This window comes from Crotalus tigris, unplaced genomic scaffold (genome assembly GCF_016545835.1).
Source record: "Crotalus tigris isolate CLP2741 ecotype Arizona unplaced genomic scaffold, ASM1654583v1 scf7180000017568.12009008, whole genome shotgun sequence".
NCBI lineage: Eukaryota > Metazoa > Chordata > Lepidosauria > Squamata > Viperidae > Crotalus > Crotalus tigris.
In genome coordinates, this window is record NW_024096478.1 from 9966262 (window position 1) to 9985337 (window position 19076).

Sequence of the window (19076 nt, forward strand, 5' to 3'; positions counted from 1 at the left end):
AATGAAGCTGCTCCTTCGGCCACAGAAGAAGTGGGCCGGCTTGGCAGGGCTATCAGTGCTACTGCCCTGAGGTGAATGGAAAAGACACCCCCTGAAAATAAGATCTTGTGCCTCTTTTGGAGGAAAAAAAAAAAAGACCAGGTGTTATTTTCAGGCAAACATGGTAGTCTCAGGAAAATGATAAACCAAAGGGCTACTGAAGCAAAAGACACCATTATTGAAACTGCAACAATGGTAACTGTAGCCTTGTTATTCTAGAACTTTTTGTGTCCAATGCCAAATGCAGTTACCTGCATTCAGAGCTTCTAATGCATGGGTGTCAAACTCGCTGCGTCACATGACGTGTTGTGACGTATCGCAACTTTTTTTGCACTCCAGAGCTGGGATGGGCGCAGCCTCCGTATGATGCAACTGGCCCACGGGCCAGCAGTTTGACACCCCTGTTCTAATAGAACATCTTTCCTATTCTTAACCTGCCCATGAAAACATTAAGGAAACATTTCTGCATTTTCTGCCATCTGTGGAAGGGTAGACAGTGACAGAGAGTTTGAGAAATCTGGTCTGTTTATGAAATTCCTTCTCTAGAGAGGCTCATAGAGTTCCCAATTATGTTACTTATTTACATTAAACAAATATTCTTCTTTTCCCTCTCTTTTTTCTAACTCTGACTTTAAAAGGCTTTGCAATCTGAAGAGTCAACTTTTAACTGCCAGTTTTAATTTTGTGTCTGTATGATGCATTTGTTTTTGTGCAATGTTATATGATTTCATTACTGCAAACTGACCAGGGAATAAGTTGGCAAAAGTCCTTTGTTGAATGTTTGGAAGATTTATTCTGACTTGACAGTTTAGGAGAAGTTGTCTAGAAGATAAGCAGTTTATATCCAAAGCATACTGATAACGACCCTCAACTTGAGCTTGTTTCTTGGTAATTTTATGGGCAGGTTGATGTCATTTTCTTGGCAACAATATGCAGAGAGTTTGCCGAACAGCTGAGCTATGTTTTTTTTTTTTTTTTAAAAATGTCCCAGCTTTGTCTAAAGCCCTAGGATTTCCTAATGATCCACTGCTAAAAATATTAACCAGTCCAATCCTGCTTAATTTTGAGGGCCTAGGATGTTTTTTTTTTTTTTTCCTTTCAGTTGTGTCAGATTCTCAGAGATGCCTGGAAAAATCCCTGAAGTTTTCTTGGCAAGGTTTTTTAGAAGTGGTTTACCATTGCCTCCTTTCTAGGACTGAGAGAAAGTGACTGGCCCAAGGTCACCCAGCTGGCTTTGTGCCCAAGGCGGGACTACAACTCACAATCTCTAGTCCGGTACCTTAAGCACTACACTAAGCCCACTATTGGGATGGTAGTAATAACGTGCAAATTTTAGGTGGAGAGTAGAAAAGCAATTCATAAAGCAAATGATGTAGGATATTCAAAGATGTTTGCAAGGATTTGCAGATGGAATGCTAACAAAGAAGATAGCTGCTGGACAGTTTCATGACTGTTTATGGAAAATTCAGATGTAGAGAAGGGAGCCTGAACAGAGACTGCTGTAATATTTTACTCTGAAAAAACTTGTACAAGTGACCTCTTTGTGTGAGCTAGGCTTTAAATAATAAATATGACTCTGTCTAGCTATATGGAATGTGTGTCTGTGGACCCAGTGGTAGCACTGAGACAGCAGCATAGTAATAAGCATTTTGATAGGAAGATTGAGAGCATTTGGCTAAAAACGTAACTTGATTAAAGACAGAGAGGTCCACTGTGTATTGAGCATTTGTTTTAATCTACTGAAAACTTTCTGATACTACCCCAAACATATAGATGAATCTGCTTTACATGTTAAATGTCCAAATCATTTGAGAAAATGTTTAAAGGTGTGGTAAGACTTACACAGCAACTTGATGTTACATTATGTGTTGGAAAGCTTATCACAGCTTAGATCAGGCTCTCCCTAGGATGGCATGTTTCAGAGGGTGTAGGCAATGCTGCTTCTGGCAGTAATATAGGTGGAAAGCGGACTTGCATAATTTCCCTTCTGTTGAGATACGCTTGAAAGGAGAGAAAGATTTTCTGTTGAATTTCTCTATGGCCCAGATCCTTCATTGGATTCAGTCCCAAAGCAGATGCTAAACCAGTGATGGCGAACCTTTTAGAGACCGAGTGCCGAAACCACAACCCAAAACCCACTTATTTATCACAAAGTGCCAGGGCCGCATCAGCATTGTGGTGCTCTCAGGGGGAGAGGCAGGGAGGTGCCTCTGAGTGCCGCCTCTGGCATGCAAAAACCGGGGGCGCAAAAATGGGCCACCATACTGCAAGGTGCAAAAATGACCACCGCCGCACCACGAGATGCAGATACAAGGTGTTACGCCATGCAAGAATGCGGCAGGGCTAGTGAGTATCACGCAGGCACCAGCTCCACCCCATTTGTAGCCCGTGTGTGCTCACAGCCCCATGAGTGCATGCACACATGTAAAATGCTTCTCCCTCCCTTTTCTTCCAGTCCATAATCAACAATCATTGGTGACCTCTGCTCTACCACGTCTACTCGAGTTTGCTAGTTGCCCGCTTTGCCTCCTTTGTGCTGGGCGGGGCTCCTGCTAGCAGTGGTGGCTTGCGTGCCAACAGAGAGAGCTCTGAGTGCTGCCCCTGGCACATGTGCCATAGGTTCGCCACCACTGTGCTAAGCTATACATTATATAATTGCATAAAGTGGGTCTTAATGGTCGAAAGATATCATATAATTCTAAATCAAGCATCTTGAAGAAAATAAAATGTTTTGTTGAAAAAGTAGGGCTATTTAAAAATGAATTAAAACTAATAAACAGTAGGCCAAGCCATTGAGATAAGGTTTACTTTGTGACCCGAAGGTCCTTTTTCAAGAGGCAACTAGACTTTTTCTTGAAGATGTTTCGTTTCTCATTCAAGAAGCTTCTTCAGTTCTGACTGAATGGTGAAGGATGGAAGGATTTATATTCCTTGCAGTCATCTGGTCGTTAGTACTCTTTCTGTGAGTGGTTGAGGCCACTTGGAGATTTATCTATGCCCTTAGGGTCATCTGAATAGTGCAAATGGGTTTGGAACCTTTCTGGAACTGCGTCCTTTCTGGACTGTGTTGTCAACAGGAGATAGGTGGTGTCATAACTGCCCCTGTCCCCCGTTGATAGAGGGCAGTTCAATTTTATGTAGATAACCTTTTTGACTCCTTTTTCAAACCAGCAGTCCTCTTGTCCAGATTATGGACTTTGTTCTCTTTAAAAGAGTGGCCTTTGTCTTTCAAATGCAGATGGACTGATGATGAATGTTGTCCAGATGGGTTTGTTCTCCTGTGTTATGCCACGTGTTTGTGGTTGTTTTGTTTTTCCAATGTACAGATCTGTACATGTCTCACTGCACTGCACTGCAGCTTCTTGGATGAGAAGCAAAATATCTTCGATGAAAAGACAAAGGAAGTCCAGTTGCCTCTTGGGACAACTATGACCTGAATGACTGAGTATCTCCATAGACGTTTGCTTTAACAACACAATTTAGGCTCTTTCCTTACATACTTCTGTTAAAAAGAATAAGAAGAACAACTTTACATAGGAAATATTCCAAATATTCATAAGAGTCCAAATATGTAAGAGAGGAAAACTGACTACTCATAATTCCATGTTATTGTAACAGTGCTGGTCTCAAATATTTAGTTTGTTTAGAATGTATGCTCTGCATTTTTGCTCTATTTGAGTATAAGGTATTGACATTCATAGATGGTGCTTACAGTTACTTAAGTGACTTTTATTTAAAATTTCTTATAGTGGTTCACAAGTGTCCATATTAAGTCAGTCCCTATAAGACAGACATGTCAAACTTGTGATGTCATGTGACATCACGCGACATATCAGAGCTTTTTCCCCATTGCCAGCAACAGGATAAGCGTGGTTTCGTCGTGATGCATCCGGCCCGTGGGCTGGCAGTTTGACACCCCTGCTATAAGGAAAGGGAAAATTCAAAGACATGGCAGCAATTGTTTGGAAGGAAAATAACTTTCCCCAAATGCTAAAGATCTTATTTTAAAATAGAATCATAGAATTGGACGTTACCATTTAGGCCACCCACTACAATCCTTCATTGATTATGGGAAAAATTAAAGTATTTTAGACAGACAGGTCTTCAGCTCTTATTTGAATACATCCATTGAAAAAAAAATCTACAATCTCACTAAATAATTGGTTTCCAATTGTTCTATCATTCAGCCAGAACCTATTACTTGAATCTATTATTCCACATAATGCACACTGGGATGATAGGAAAGAGGTTTTGCTTCTCTTGTGATATACTTCCAAGTATTTGAAGTGCATAATCATCTCACCTTGTCTTCTCATGGCTGAATATTCCAATTCCTTCAAAAATTTTTCGTAGAACCTGTGCAAATCTGCTCTGGTGGACTATACAACTCAGAAAGGATGAGACCAATACTTGAAACCCATACTTAGACAGCGGACTGAGCAAAATACAACAGACTACTGTAGAATATGGTCTGGAAATTATAATTTCTGTTGAAATGATGCTGTGAAACTATATTTGCTTTTTTGAAGCCATATCCCTTTAATCAACTACAAGTCTAAAAAGGTATACTTGCTATACATTTCAATTCTTTTTATTAAATGAATCAATTAGTATTTATCTCTGTTAAATTTCAGCTTACTTCTTTAACAAAAACTTCATTTTGGAAGTTGCTTCTGTCTTTTAGACTATATTTACACAGTTTTATATTTTAAGATCTGATAAGCATATCTTCGACTTTTCCTTGATGAGTACCCAATTCAACATCAAATTCTTTCTCCAGTTTGATGAGAAACCTTTGATGAATACTAAGAAAAGCTTTGACCTTCATTGCTTCCATACAGCTAATTCTTAATCTGTCTGCTCAAATCAAAATGCCTTGAGGTATTTTGTTAAATGTTTTCTTAAGATCAAGTTATTCACAGCATCCTTTCAATTTATTAAGGGAACTATCTACTTAAAAAAGATAGTCTGGCAGGCCTGTTCTTGACAAATGTGTGCTGAAGGCTAATTAGTAGTAGCTACCAGGGGAGTGTTCAAAATTGGCAAGCTGAAGGATAAAAAGTCACTGGTTTGAGATGGGTTGCTATACAAACTGAGTGAGTGAGTGAGTGGACGGATGGATGGATGGATGGATGGATGGATGGAATGATGCAACTCCTGTCTCTTTTGACTGTTTGTGTGATGTTGGTATGCACATCAAAGTGGTGGGGTTTGCATGATGATATCCCATCTTGTGGTATCTGCTGAGGGGGGTCAACAATATCAAAATAGTAGGACCAAGTAAGCAAAGCATATGCCACATATTAAGAAGAAACAAGGTACTGATTGTCCAGTCATGCCTACCATTTTTATACTGTTGATGCCTTCCTATGGGATACCCCCACCTGTGTTGCCAGTGTTGATCTCCCCCCTCCAGCAGACACCAGCAGTACCTGAAACCATCTTAAAAGTATCCCGTTATTTGCTTCTCAGATTCTGATGTCTGACTGAAAACATGTCTGCACAAAGTCCTTAAGGCAGGTATCAACACTGGTTATTACAGTTAAATGAGCAAATGACTATATTTACAGTACTGTGTAAAAGCAGTGAAAAACTCTAGGAATACAATGCTTATTTGGTTGTGTTTTCTTTTGAGGGCCCAAATGAAACTTGTGACACTTTCCTCAAGTTGCAATTGTAATGGAGCCTGCCATTACATGGAGCCTTGCTCCCTCAAAGTATCCAGTTGGCTTGCAAACATTTTGTGCGGAGAATGGAAACTTCTGGGCACCGTGATCTCACGGCCTGAAGTCCTGTGAGATCACGGTGCCCAGAACATTTCTCTCAGCACACGAAAAGTATTTGCAAGCTGATCAGATGTTGGAAGTGAAATCATTCCACTTTCAAAGAAACTATAGCAGAGAGGAGACAGATCTTCACAAAGTGAGTTCAGTGCGGCAGGATAGGAGGGGGAAGCAATTGTGGGGAGGGGAAATAGGCAGGATGAATGTTGCAGTGCCTCTGCGGTCGTTCATAAGGGTGAACGACTGCCATGGTGCTGCAACATTTGTAATTTTGGGACTGTATATAAATACTTGGGGGGATTATTACATAACTTTGAACAGTTACTAAGTGAACTGTCGTAACTTGAGGATTACCTGTACTTGGCTTTGTTTTTGTTTTTTTAAAAAAACACATAGCATGAGCTTTGTTAGAGTAGGCTGTACAGAAGGTCCCACAAAATGGATAATGAAATATATTATCCCACACTGGCATCTCAGCAAGATGCTTCAAATGCTTAAACAGCTCATTGCTCAAATCAATTTGCTTCCTCTATGTCCCTAATTTTTTTTTATACTCCGATTTAGATTATATTCTTAGTTGGGTGAAGAGAAGATACTCCCTTCTTTAATTCATTTCCATATTTAAACTATGGGGCACAGTGGCTCAGTGGTTAAAGTCACTGAGCTTGTCAGCTGAAAAGATGACAGCCTGGGTTTGAGACCCAAGTGCCATGCGACAGGGTGAGCTACCATTCCTTGTCCCTGCTCCTACAATCTAGCAATTTAAAAGCATGCAAATGTGATAGATAAATAGGTACCACTTCAGTGGGAAGCTAACAGTGTTCCATGCACCTCAGCATATAGTCATGTTGGTCACATGACCAAGGAAATGTCTGTGTACAATACTGACTCTCTCAGCCAAGAAACAGAGATTAGCACCATCCCCTAGAATCAGATATAACTAGACAGGGGAAACCTTTACATTTAGCTTTATTTAAAATACTGCTAACCAGTCCCTTAGTGATAACAATCTTAAAATTAGTTCCTTTGGAGGCACATTTCCTAAGTAACCTGGGTTCTAAATTGTCCTTGCATCATCCTAGTCCTTTTATAAAAGTGATTAAAACAAAATATGTAATAATAAAATAGACTTATGAGTTAGAAACCAGCAACAGAAACCATCTTCTGACAGATTTTGGAGTGTGTTGTGGTTTGCACATTTTATTCAGAAGGATATCACACCTATTCGTCTTAGTAAAATGTGGTGTTTTTTTTAATTTTCAGGAATTTGTTTAAAAAATAGTGTACCCTTCATGACCATAAACCAAAAATATATTTTGAATCAACATGTCCATTTCAGAATGATGATGTCATTCTCCATTTTGTCATTAATGTGGCAAACATAGGAGCATTTAGCATTTGCAAGACACCATACAGATAAATACAACTTCTGACTAAATCTTGGCTGTTATAAAGGGGGAAGATAGACCCAACCACTTTTCCTCTGGCATTGCCTACTACTTGTTTTGGCCAGTGGACTCAGCCGATAACTCTTATGGAAATGGGCCCTGGAAAGAGGGAAAGTTGCCCAATCTTACTCTACATGATGAATTCATGTGCTGTAGAAAGAATCTACTGTTCCCGTTTGTGTTCATTTTATCCAATCTTTGGACCTGATCTTATGCAGATTAGGCAGGACAGCTTTCTTTTGGGGAAGAGATGGTAAGCCAAGATCTGATTTAAAGAAAGAAATGTGTTTTTATTTAACAAATAATGGGTGGAGTATGAGCTGTGACACAAGATTTATCAGTAGGGTTGTCCTTATTTGCCCTATTACTTAGACTTAAATATTTTATAATCTTGAAATAGTTTGAGGTTTTCTTTAAAGTAAGCAGCTTGGAGACCATGTTTATGGTTTTATTATCCAAATGGGGATATGGGGGTCCCAAAATGTGCTTCTACTTTTTATTCGGTCAATTTTGCTTCAGCTGCAGAATTGCTAATTTGCTGTAATGCTAGATTGTTATTAATAGCACACTTATAGAATTGCATCTCTGCATGCCTAACACAATTCATACTAGGCAAAAGAAGACAAATGTTGTAGGAGCCGTGGTGGCTCAGTGGGTAGAATGCATCGCAGCCTAATTCTGCCAACTGCCAGCAGTTTGATTCTCACCGGCTCAAGATTGACTCAGCCTTCCATCCTTCCGAGGTTGGCAAAATGAAGACCCAGATTGTTGGGGGGAAATATGCTGACTCTGTAAACCACTTAGAGAGGGCTGTAAAGCACAGTGAAGGAGTATATAAGTGCTATTGCTAGTGCTATTTGGAGGCAATACACAGTTTAAATGCCTCGCGAGGTACAAGCAGGTCCCAGCTTCTGAATTATTCTCTTCAATCTGTAGGGAACCATCATTGCAGATGGATCATAGCAAATCCATGGAAACTACACTGCATGTCTTAAAATTGGTCCCAGGTTTTTTTTTTTTTTTTTACATGAAACAGGGTTCAGGACCTATGGTTCTCAGACATTGTACTAAATTGTCAGTATTTCTCACCATTGACCATCATGTTGGTCATGGGTACATGTCAGGGGAAAAAAGTTTTTCTTTGATTGGGCCCACAGAGAGAACGCAGTAACCTAAGCTTTAAAAAGATTATACAGTGAATGCATATGGATGAGAAGAAGTCTTCTGGTCCAATGCAACCATTTCACACATATGTTTTTTGTCTGTACAGTCTGCATGGGATTAAGAGAAATATTTTCAATATCTGTCAGATAATATTGCTCAACATTGGTCACAGCTGGATGCCAGCTTGAAGTGACTAAAGTATATCAGTTGGATAGAACTGGTGCCTAACTTGGGGTTTTCCAAGATTTGCAACTCCTGCTCCAGGAGAAGGTAGCAGTTGGGCCTAGGAGGGCCTTCACATAGATTTATTTTACATGCCAAATTCCTGGTTCAGGAGGCTTTGTTCACATTCATGCTCTAATCATTTCCCAGTTAGATTACTACATTGTGCTTGGGGCTGTCCTTGAAGACTATCTGGAAATTACAACTAGTCCAGAATTCAGCACTGCATGCAATTCTCAGTGTTCTATGGTTTGCACATATTATATCACTACCATATCACATGTGCTGCACTTCTCACGGTCTCATTTGGTGCAATTCAAGTTACTGGTTATCAGCTTTAAAACCAGAATAACATAGGACCAGGAGATTTGTAGGACTACCTTACCTAAAGGGTATCTGACCATTCTACCAAAATGCTCAGGATGGATGGGTCTACTCTAGATCTCTTCTCTTAAATGCTATCATCTCCCAGAACCTTCGAAGCCTGTCTTCTCTGAGGTAGTCCTTGCCTTGTGGGATATCCTTCTCCTTGAGATGTGGCAGGTCTCCAATTTCACAGCCTTCTGCTTGTAAAACTTGGTCTTTCCCACAGCATTGGGTAGAGTGAGGATGCCACCGAGTGCAGCTGGATATGGATGTGTGGGAATATATTGCCTTTGAGGCACCAGCTGTTTTTTGTTTTTGTTTTAAAGTTTCATATTTTTATTGTTGCTTTATGAGCCTCCTGGGATTATAATATGTAAGATCAGCAACTATATAAGTGCTTCAAATAAATAAATACATCTAAAAGTGAGAAAGAGACAATACAGCAATTCCATATGCTTCCCATTATTAGGAACCTGCTTCCTTAATAAAATGAAGATGTTGATGTTACTGGAAGAATTCTACTGGCATATTTCTTCAGGAATAAAGCTATTATGTTGTAACAATAAATACCTGGGAAACTTATTTTAAGAAATTGTACCTAGTTAAGCAATCCTAAACACTTAAATTTACTACTGATCAAGCTGTAGCGATTGTCTAGACTCTAGACAAAAGCAAAGGATTTGTCTGTCTCAGACAGTTAATTTAGGATACCTGATTACAACATGTAAAAGCTTATTTCTCTTCTTCCTGTTTTTTTCCAAATACTTTGTTCAGCATATATTTTGCAGGAGACAGAATTTCAGATTCATATATAATTAATTTGTACAGGCTGTTGATTCATTCATCTTCTACAGTTGTATCTCTGGATAATGAGGGATAATTATATTTTTATATACATACATCTCCTTTTCCCACAGGACCACTGAAGGTAGTTTCGAACACATACGGTGTGATTAATTGCATAAATCAAATGATTCGCAATACTGTGTTATTGGAAAGTTTTTAAACTGAGGCAATATTTAAGAAAAATGATACACACATTGAGAAAAAAGACAATTCAGACTTCAACATTTTTAAATACATCTAAAATGGATATTTGTCAACAAAATTACTTTAGCATGAAGCTCTTTATGCATTTAAAGTTCTTCAGTTGTGCTCATAAAGACTTGAAAAGAGATTACGGCATGTTGCCTCACTGTAGGGATTAGTTCATATACATGGTTCGAAAGAATTTACTGATGTAGTGAATTATCATTTGCATTTTTTCATTTTTAATCATCAGACTTGTTTGCAATTTGTTATTCTTTGACTCCAAGTGATATGTAAGATAAACATAAGCTTCCCTAAAATGTGCCCATTCATCAGGAATTTGTTTCTATATTTTGCAGTCAGTTGGAAACAATAAGCAAAATGATAACTAAACACAAATGTTTCCTCCAAACTTTTGTATTTAGTTATCTTTCTTTAAAATAAAAAGGTCTTAGTTACCAATGTACATGTTAGTGTCAAAATGAGAGACGTGAAGACACTTCTTAGGTTGGGGGTGGGGTTCTTATCAGTTGTTCCCTTATTTGGAACTAGAAAACTGCACCCCATTAATATGTTTTACTATCACAGAGCTTTAGAGCACCTTACAATATGGCAGATATCTGTAGTTTTACTTGCATTGCTATTACACAGGAACATTGTCTGGGAAGCAGTTTTGTTTGTGGCTGTTTGGATTCATTGTGCCTGTGTTCCTACAGTACAAGACATTAGGAATGGCTTCACACAGCATATTACAATATGACTTGTTTAATCATGGCTTGTAAGTTAAGCCATGATTTGATGCATTTATACTAAATGCCAAGTCACAATGTAATTTTGTACCAAATCATAGATTCATAAGGCTGAAAGGGAACTTGGAGGTCTTCTCCAACCCCCTGCCCAAGGCAAGAAACTTTATACCATAAGGGACAAAATGGTTGTCCAATCTTTTCTTGGAAACCTCCGGCGATCGAACACCCACAACTCCAGAAGGCAAGCTGTTCCATTGATTAATTGCTCTCACTGTCAGGAAATTTCTCCTTAGTTCCAGATTGGATTTCTTTAACCAGCTTCCACCCATTGCTTCTTGTCCTACTCTCAGGTGCTTTGGAGAATAGGTTGACTGTCTCTTCTCCGTGACAGCTCCTCAAGCACCAGAAGACAGCTATCATGTCATTCCTAAACCTCCTCTTTGTTAGGCTAGTTATTTCAAGTTCCCTTAACTGCTCGTCATACTATTTAGCCTCCAGACTCCTAATCATTTTTGTTGCTCTTCTCTGCACTTTTTCTAGGGTCTCAACAACTTTTTGTATCATGACAACCAGAACTGGATGCAGTATTCCAAGTGTGGCTTCACCTATACAGTATAAAGAGATACTATCACTTCATGTGAGCTTGAAATTAGCCCTCTGTTGATACAGCCTAGGATTGCATTAGCTTTTTTGGCAGCTGCAGCACACTGCTGGCTCATACTTAAGTGGTGGTCCTTCTCACAATTACTACTGTTGAGCCAGGTACTGCCTATTCTATATCTGTGCATCTGGTTTTTCCTGTCTAAGTGCAGAACCTTCTTTTTCTCACCATTGAACTGCATCTTGGTGATGAGGACTCAATGCTCAAGTCTGGCAAGATCCTTCTGAATCTTGAGTCTATCTTCCAAAGTATTAGCAATTCCCCCTAGCTTGGTGTTGTTTGCAAATTTGATGAGTTCCTTTGTATACCCTCATCTGGATCATTTATTAAGATACTGAAGAGTACTGGGCCTAAGGCAGAAACTTGAGGTAACCCTCTGCATGTTTCCTTCCATGTAGATATAGGAATACATGCTGAGTGCACTTAGTCAGTCAATTGCCAATCAATCTGGTGGTAATAATACTGTTTATCCCACATTGTTCTATCTTACCATAAAGTAGGCTGATATGCTCTACTTTGTCAACAGCCTTACTGAAATCCAAGTATACTATGAGGGCAATTCGGAAATAAACCTCCATTTAGTTATCAATGTCAGAGACTCGCAGATTCAGAACTTTTATTATACAAAATAGAGAACTACAACATTACATTACTTTTTGACGTAATCGCCATTCAAACTGAGGCACTTGTCATAACGTCTTACAAGGTTTGAAATTCCTTAGTAGCAGTCGCTCGGAGCCAAATCTGGGCTGGGGGGGTGATCAAAAACATCCCAACGGAACTGCTTCAAAAGTTCTTGGGTACGCCTAGCTGTGTGCGGGCGAGCATTATTGTGAACCAACACCACACCGGAAGTCAGCATGCCCCGACACTTGTTATGGATGGCTTGTCTGAGTTTTTGTAATGTTTCACAGTAGACGTTTGAATGGATGGTCAAACCACGCTCCATGAACTTCACTAGCAGTACTCCTTTGGCATCTTCACATTTGACGGGATTTTCTATGGCACCACTTCTGGTTTGGTGTTGGAATTTTACTAAGGAATTTTAAACCTTGTAAGACATTATGACAAGTGCCTCAATTTGAATAGCAATTATGTCGAAAAGTAATGTAATGTTGTAGTTTTCTAATGTGTATAATAAAAGTTTTATATCTGTGAGTGTCTGTCATTGATAACCAAATGGAAGTTTATTTTTGAATTGCCCTTGTATATTCACAGCATTAATGTAGACACTTTATCAAAGAAATAGTAAGGTTTGTCTGGCATAATCTGTTTTTAATAAACCTATGCTGGCTTCTAGTAATCATTTCTCACTTTTCATTTCTAGGTGGTCACAAATCTGCTGCTTGATTATCTTTTCCAGGATTTCCCCTGGTACTGAAGTTAAGCTGATCGGTTTGTAGTTTCCTGAATCCACCTTTTCCCTCTTTTTGAAGACTGGAGCTCTTTTCCAGTCCTCCGGCAGTTTCCCCGTGGTCCAGGAGATCTGAAATATTTCATTCAGTAGTTCTAAGATCACATCTATTAGCTCCTTCAGAATCCTAGGAACTAAATAATCTGGTTCTGGCAATTTGAACTCATCTAGAGTGGATAGGTGTTCTCTTACCAATTTCCTGCCTATTTTGATTTACATTTCTACTCTCCCTCCCTTGATGCTGCTTTTGGTACATTGTACTATTTCTCTTCCTTTTGTGTGAGGACAGATGCAAAGAAGGAATTGCTGTATGTCACCTTGCCATTTTCTTCCATTAGTGAACGGATTATTTACTTGACTTCTGGTTCGGTACATGTTGAAAGAAACATTTGTTTTTGTTGCTTGTTTTTGCATTTGTTGCAAGTCTTAGTTCAGTGGTGGCGAACCTATGGCATGGGTGCCAGAGGTGGCACTCAGAGCCCTCTCTGTGGGCATGCACGCCATCGCCCAGTCCTTGGCCTTCAGCTGGGTTTTATAAAACCTTTTTGTTTTAGGCCTCTGCCTTGTGCAAAAAAAAAAAAAGATTCAATCAGTCAATTTCAACTTCTCACCGGAAAAAAAAAGATCTTGCAAAGTTGGAATTGATTAAACTTTTTAGTCCCACCCAGTCTGCCGTTAACACTGCAGCCACGCCTACCAAATTGGCCACACCCATCCAATGGGCCACATCCACCCAGCACTCGACGATGCATAAGTGGGTTTTGGGTTGCAGTTTGGGCACTCAGTCTCTAAAACGTTTGACATCACTGTGACTTAGTTCATTCTGATCCTTAGCTTTCCTGACTCCGTTCTTGCAGATTTGAGCTATTTGCTGGAATTATTTCTAGTAATGTGTCCCTCTTTCCATTTTTCATACTTGTCCTTTTTGTCCCTCAGTTTTGTCCCTCAGAGAGTTCTTTATGCAGCTATGCTGGTTTTGTCTGGGGTTTCTTGTTTTTCTTTCCCAGTGGTATTGTGATGGACTGGGCTTTTGTAATCTTGTTTTTCAGTTTCGCAAGCATCTTGAACTGTTTTTCCCTTCAGGATTTCCATCCGTGGAATCTTTTCTATACTCTTAATTTGTTGAAGTCAGCTGTCTTAAAGTTTAAAACACTTATTTGTTCAATTATCTGTGCCTGAATTATGTTGAATTCTAGTATGACAAAGTGCAAAACTATAGTGTAATACTATATAGTTTATTAAATAGACTAGTGAAAACAAAAGAGTCTATTTGCCAGATGAATGTTCCAGAGCAAAATCCCTCACAACTGGTAGATGTTTTTCATACCTGCTGGTGATATTTGGTGGGAAGCCAGATAAAGCCAAGAGAATCCACCTATCACTTTCTTTAACTTGCCCCACATTAAAGTTTTTAAGGTAGCATCACTTCCCAGCCTCAGGCTTAATAGTGCTCAGGATGGATGAGCAGAGGAAAAGTATAATGGCATATTTTCTGCTCTCTCCTCCCCACAAGCACTTTAGGGAAGCACGGCAAGGAAGCACGGCAAGGAAGAAGAGTCCAAAGTCATAACTTAATGTGAAACATAAATGAAGATGCTCAACAGTATGTATAGTAATTTGGTGGTGCTAATAGGTAATGTGTAAAAGGCGTGGATTTCATCTGGCTGGGGATTTCTGGGAGCTGAAAGTCCGCGCATCTTAACCTTCTCAAGATTGAGAAACACAGATCTAATGAGTAAGGATTCCGTCCACTGCAACTTCTGAGAAATCAGGACCATTGCTCATAGCATAAACAAAGCTTCGGTCAGATGATCTGATATTAAGAAACTGGGGGGAAAGAGAAGGAGGGGACAGGTACCTGGCCATTCATAATCAACAGCGATCGACTCCTTGATTTGCATGTCAGTTATGCGTGTCAGTTTCTTGGACTTTGCAAATTCTCCCATCCACGCTAAAACCTCGGAGAGCATCTGGCAAATCTTCGCTTCCTCAGAAAAGGCGGCGAGGAGGGAGGAGCCAAGGCCCCGCCTCGCTCATTTCCCGTTGCAAGCGGGACGGGCGCGTCGTATTCGCGTAGCTTTCGGTTGGACGAACTGGGGGCTTGCGGTGCGAGCGAGCAACAAAAAGCACGCACCTAAGTGACTGGCGAGCTCGGTGGAGGCGCCCCCCCCCCCGTTTCTTAGGCTCTTTTCGCTTCTCTTCGGCAAGCCGGTTTTGGCACGGACGGTAGGCGGCGTTGCCTGGGCGGTTTTTGGTTGGCGGAGCGGTTTTTAAGGATGGATAGAGAGTAAAGCAGGAGCGTGGAATACCAGTTAGCCGGACGACCAAGGCAGCATGATACTAACGCGTAAGTATGGTCGTCACAAAGTCACACGTTTGCTTGGGTCGCCTTGATTCCGCTGGTCAGGGCGGAGGCTGGGCTGAATGAAGGCTTGGAAGTGAGCCTGTATGGAGAATGGGAGACTGCTTTAAAGGGAAGGCGGGCGGGATGAAGCTGTCCGGATTGCTGTGCGCCCTAAATAGCTGGGCCTCTAATATTCTAATACTAAATATCGAATGGTAATATTCAAACACATCTCAGCTGGGCATCTCTGGAGCGAAGCGAAGCGAAGCCGAGGAGGCAGGCGGTGGTGTCAGATTTGGAAAACGTGACAGGAGAGAACGCGTGGCTTCTCGTAGCTTTGGGCTTGGCCACTGATGGATCGATCCCTCGAAGGGAAGGGGGAGCAGATTTCGTTGTGGAGAGGGTCAGCCTCACTTCGGATTCCCAGGGTTTGTGTCATTTCCTGAGGCTGAACCCTTATACAGAATCTTACTGCTGAATAGCTGTGTTGTAATTCAGTGATGCGTCTCTAGATAGCAAGCAGGATCGTCTGGTAGGAAGGGAAATAGAGATTAAAAAAGAAATGCAAGAGGCACAGTCCCATACATACTTTGCATTCCATGCTTATGGTCGTTTCTGAATATTCCTGAAGTGAATCTTTGACTGTTACTCCTTCTGCTAACCTTTCCTGACCTTAGACTCCTGGAATGTGAGAATGTAGGTATTGTTCTTTAAAATTAAAATTCGACATTATTATATCCTTAAATAGCCATGACTGAGCTTGGGGGGGAATGAGAGCAGTTCTTTAGTATGTAAAATTGGCTTGGCCTTAAGCTGAGTTCTTTTCTGCAACTGAGCCTGTTGGGAAAAGATATATGGAAAATATTTTTAAACTGTTCTGGTCAGTTATTTAAGTTTCACTCTTTCTCAGTCTATATAACTAAGATATATCGAGAATTCTGTTAGTATTCCATAGGAGGGGAAGGAAAATATAACCTGCCTCTAAAAGCTGTATTATTTTAAAGGTGTATCAAATCAGAATAAAGGGGATAAAACTGTGCATCTCTTTATGTGTGTATTATGTATGAGAGAGATATACACGCATGTGGACACACACTATTTGAATAGCTATCTCCTCAATTATGTTTGCAGTTTTTTCTCTTACTTACTGCATGAACACAATACTATTCTGGTAGTACAAGTCTCTTGTACACTGAGCTTTATTCTTTTGTACATTGAGCCCCTATATGCCTGTTGGCAAGCATCTTTCCCATAGAATGGGAAAACTCTGAGCCACAATCTGACCTGTGTTGGCCTTATTTATTTCCCAGCTTCTGTCCCAGTCAGCAGACAGTCTTAAAACAGAAGGTTGTCTAAAATGTTTGTCAACGCAGTTGCTGATGGCACGTAGCTACTCCTAGGGGGATTGTGAATTCCAATGCTTGGCTTTTGTCTAATCCAACTGCCAAGGAAGCCCAGTGTTTGTTGATTGTGGTTCTGGAGGCCTGGGGGATGGTAGTGGGGGAAACAATGGGGTTAAGGGTTTAAAGACAAAAGGAGCAATAGGCAAAAAAGTTAATGGTTTGGCTTTTATGACAGCTGTAAATCCTGCAAACGTTGTTGAATACTGTCAGTCTTTTTATTTTGCTGCTCTGATAGGGCTATTCCAGGTAAAATGAAGAACCACAGTCACATGTGTCAGGACAAATATAGTAGAGGAAAAGGTATCATAATCCCTTTTTATTGAGCTTGATGTCTAGATGCAACAAACAATAACATACAGTTGGTATTAACAATCTTACATATATCTGATTGGAAATAACATCCCATTGATCTGCTCTTCTCTTAGTAGTACTTTCATAGTCTTTACAAAATCCCTCCTAGCAGATCCAATTGATTTTTGTAAAGACTATGAAAATACTACTGAGAGAAGAGAAGCATCATTGGTTCTGTTTTTGTAAGGAATTTGAATATAACTTGCTAAACACACATTAATTTGACTGGAAGACATTTTGTCTGAGAAATATGCATTAGATATAATTATGAAATTCCTGCATATTTTTTGAGAATATTTTGTGATGTGGATTATGAACATTTGCATCTAAGATTGGAAGTTATCTTATAATAACAGCTAATTGGCTATATATTCATCACCACTATCTTAGAAATTAATGTCAAATTTATATTACCAATTAAAATAATGGTACCAAGGTATTGACTATAACCAAATTTTAAGTTGCACTACAGTTCAGTAAAATACAGTAATAAAAAGGTAAAATAGTAAAAAAAAGACATCAGAGGTAACAGATTTAAATATATGGGTCAGTTGACAATAATTTATTTTTGTCTGCAAAAATATTCTGACTTATATGTCTTTCTCCTTTTAATTCATATTGAGTATGGTTACAATCCATAAATTTGCATTTTATTGACCACAGTGGAGGGGATATGTGCTAGGTTATGATTCCATAACCTAAATTATTAACTTTTTATTGTCTAGTTTACAGTGCAAATTATTACTAAAAGAAGGCACATATTTGATATTGCTACTTGGCACAATTTTAACTTTTCTCAAGTGCATATTCGTCTGAGTCAGAGACATCTTTATAATGACGTTATAAAGCTTTTACTACTGTTTTTCAGTGTAATTCAAAATTAGGCAAGATTCACTGTGCATATTTACATAATTTCTGAAAAGGATCTAACAGTGATTTTTTCCCCAATAAATTGAATCTTTAATCTTTGAATAATGAAATTAGCAGGAAATGGAAACTTTCAACTGTTCAAATGTTTAGCAAGTCAGGAAATGTGTATTATATGCAAAGACGGGGAATCATAATTCTTTGGAAGTTGGCACCATATAATGATAATAATGTAAAATACTTTAAAAGCTTGGAGAGTTTTTTGAGTGACTGTTAGTTAATCAAATTTGGGAAATAAAAAGTCTAATGTATAAGAAAATGTGTTAGAATAATTTATTGAAGAATAAGATAAATCAGCTTTTCAGGAGACAAAATCTAAGTAATGTGATAAAGGCATTAAGATTCCTTATCCACAAATGTTCCTTAGATGACCTCAGAAAGTGATCTCTCAGTCCAAACTACTTTATAGGGAGTAAGGGGCACACACATTTTTTTTTTCACTGATGTTTCCAGTCCATGCTTCTCCCATGCTGGCTCAGGAATTCTGGGAGTTGAAGTCCACGAATCATAAAAGAGCCAAGGTTGCCTACCCCTGGTCTAGATGTAATTTTCTTTTTCCATTCTGCTGATGAAAGCTGTAAGGATAATTGAATACAAGGCCATCAATAAAAAACACTTACATATTGCATGAACACTAAGAGAAAAAGACTTAAATTAATCAATGAAGATGTCATCATTGATCAATCTGAACTTTCTTTTCTCTCAGTGTTAATGCAATATGTAAGTGTTTTTACACACATAATTCCTATGATACTTGAGATGGGTGTGTTGTTCATTGGTTTATTTTCACACATAAGCTCCGCATCTCTCAGTATGAAGTTTCTTTTCTTTTAGCTTTAAGGAATGAAAAAGATCACAGAGTATGGATAGATGGCTGTATTGAGAACAAATGTTAAACAGGGACTTCAGAGTTCTGGTTCAAAAACTGAAAAGGTATCTTTCTAAAAATTGCTGCCACAAAGCTGTGATGTACAATATTAACTATTTATGCCTGCAAGGTGAGAGCAAAATCTGCTTGGCTCACTTACAGGGTTTAGAAATAGCCTGATTCACACTGGATAGATCTGAAAATCAATCTAGCTCAATCTCCAGACTGCAAGCAGATTGAGAAAAACTATTGCAAACTGTGCTCTGCCATATGTACAACTGGAAAAGAGACATCTAGAAAACTTAAAA

At 39.3% G+C, this 19076-nt stretch overlaps 1 protein-coding gene across 2 annotated transcripts in view; it reads left to right on the forward strand.

The window, feature by feature from the left end:
• Positions 1-19076, forward strand: part of LOC120312515 (rho GTPase-activating protein 7-like) — a 109082-nt gene that overhangs the window by 55201 nt on the left and 34805 nt on the right. The window contains exon 1 of one of the 2 annotated variants that reach the window (XM_039353326.1): positions 14512-15222. The exons of the other annotated variant lie outside the window; for it this stretch is intronic. Within the exon in view, the coding sequence (XP_039209260.1) occupies positions 15210-15222 (13 nt within the window). The 5' untranslated portion in view covers positions 14512-15209. Of the gene's footprint in view, positions 1-14511; positions 15223-19076 lie in introns of those variants that run through there. 2 annotated transcript variants of the gene reach the window in all.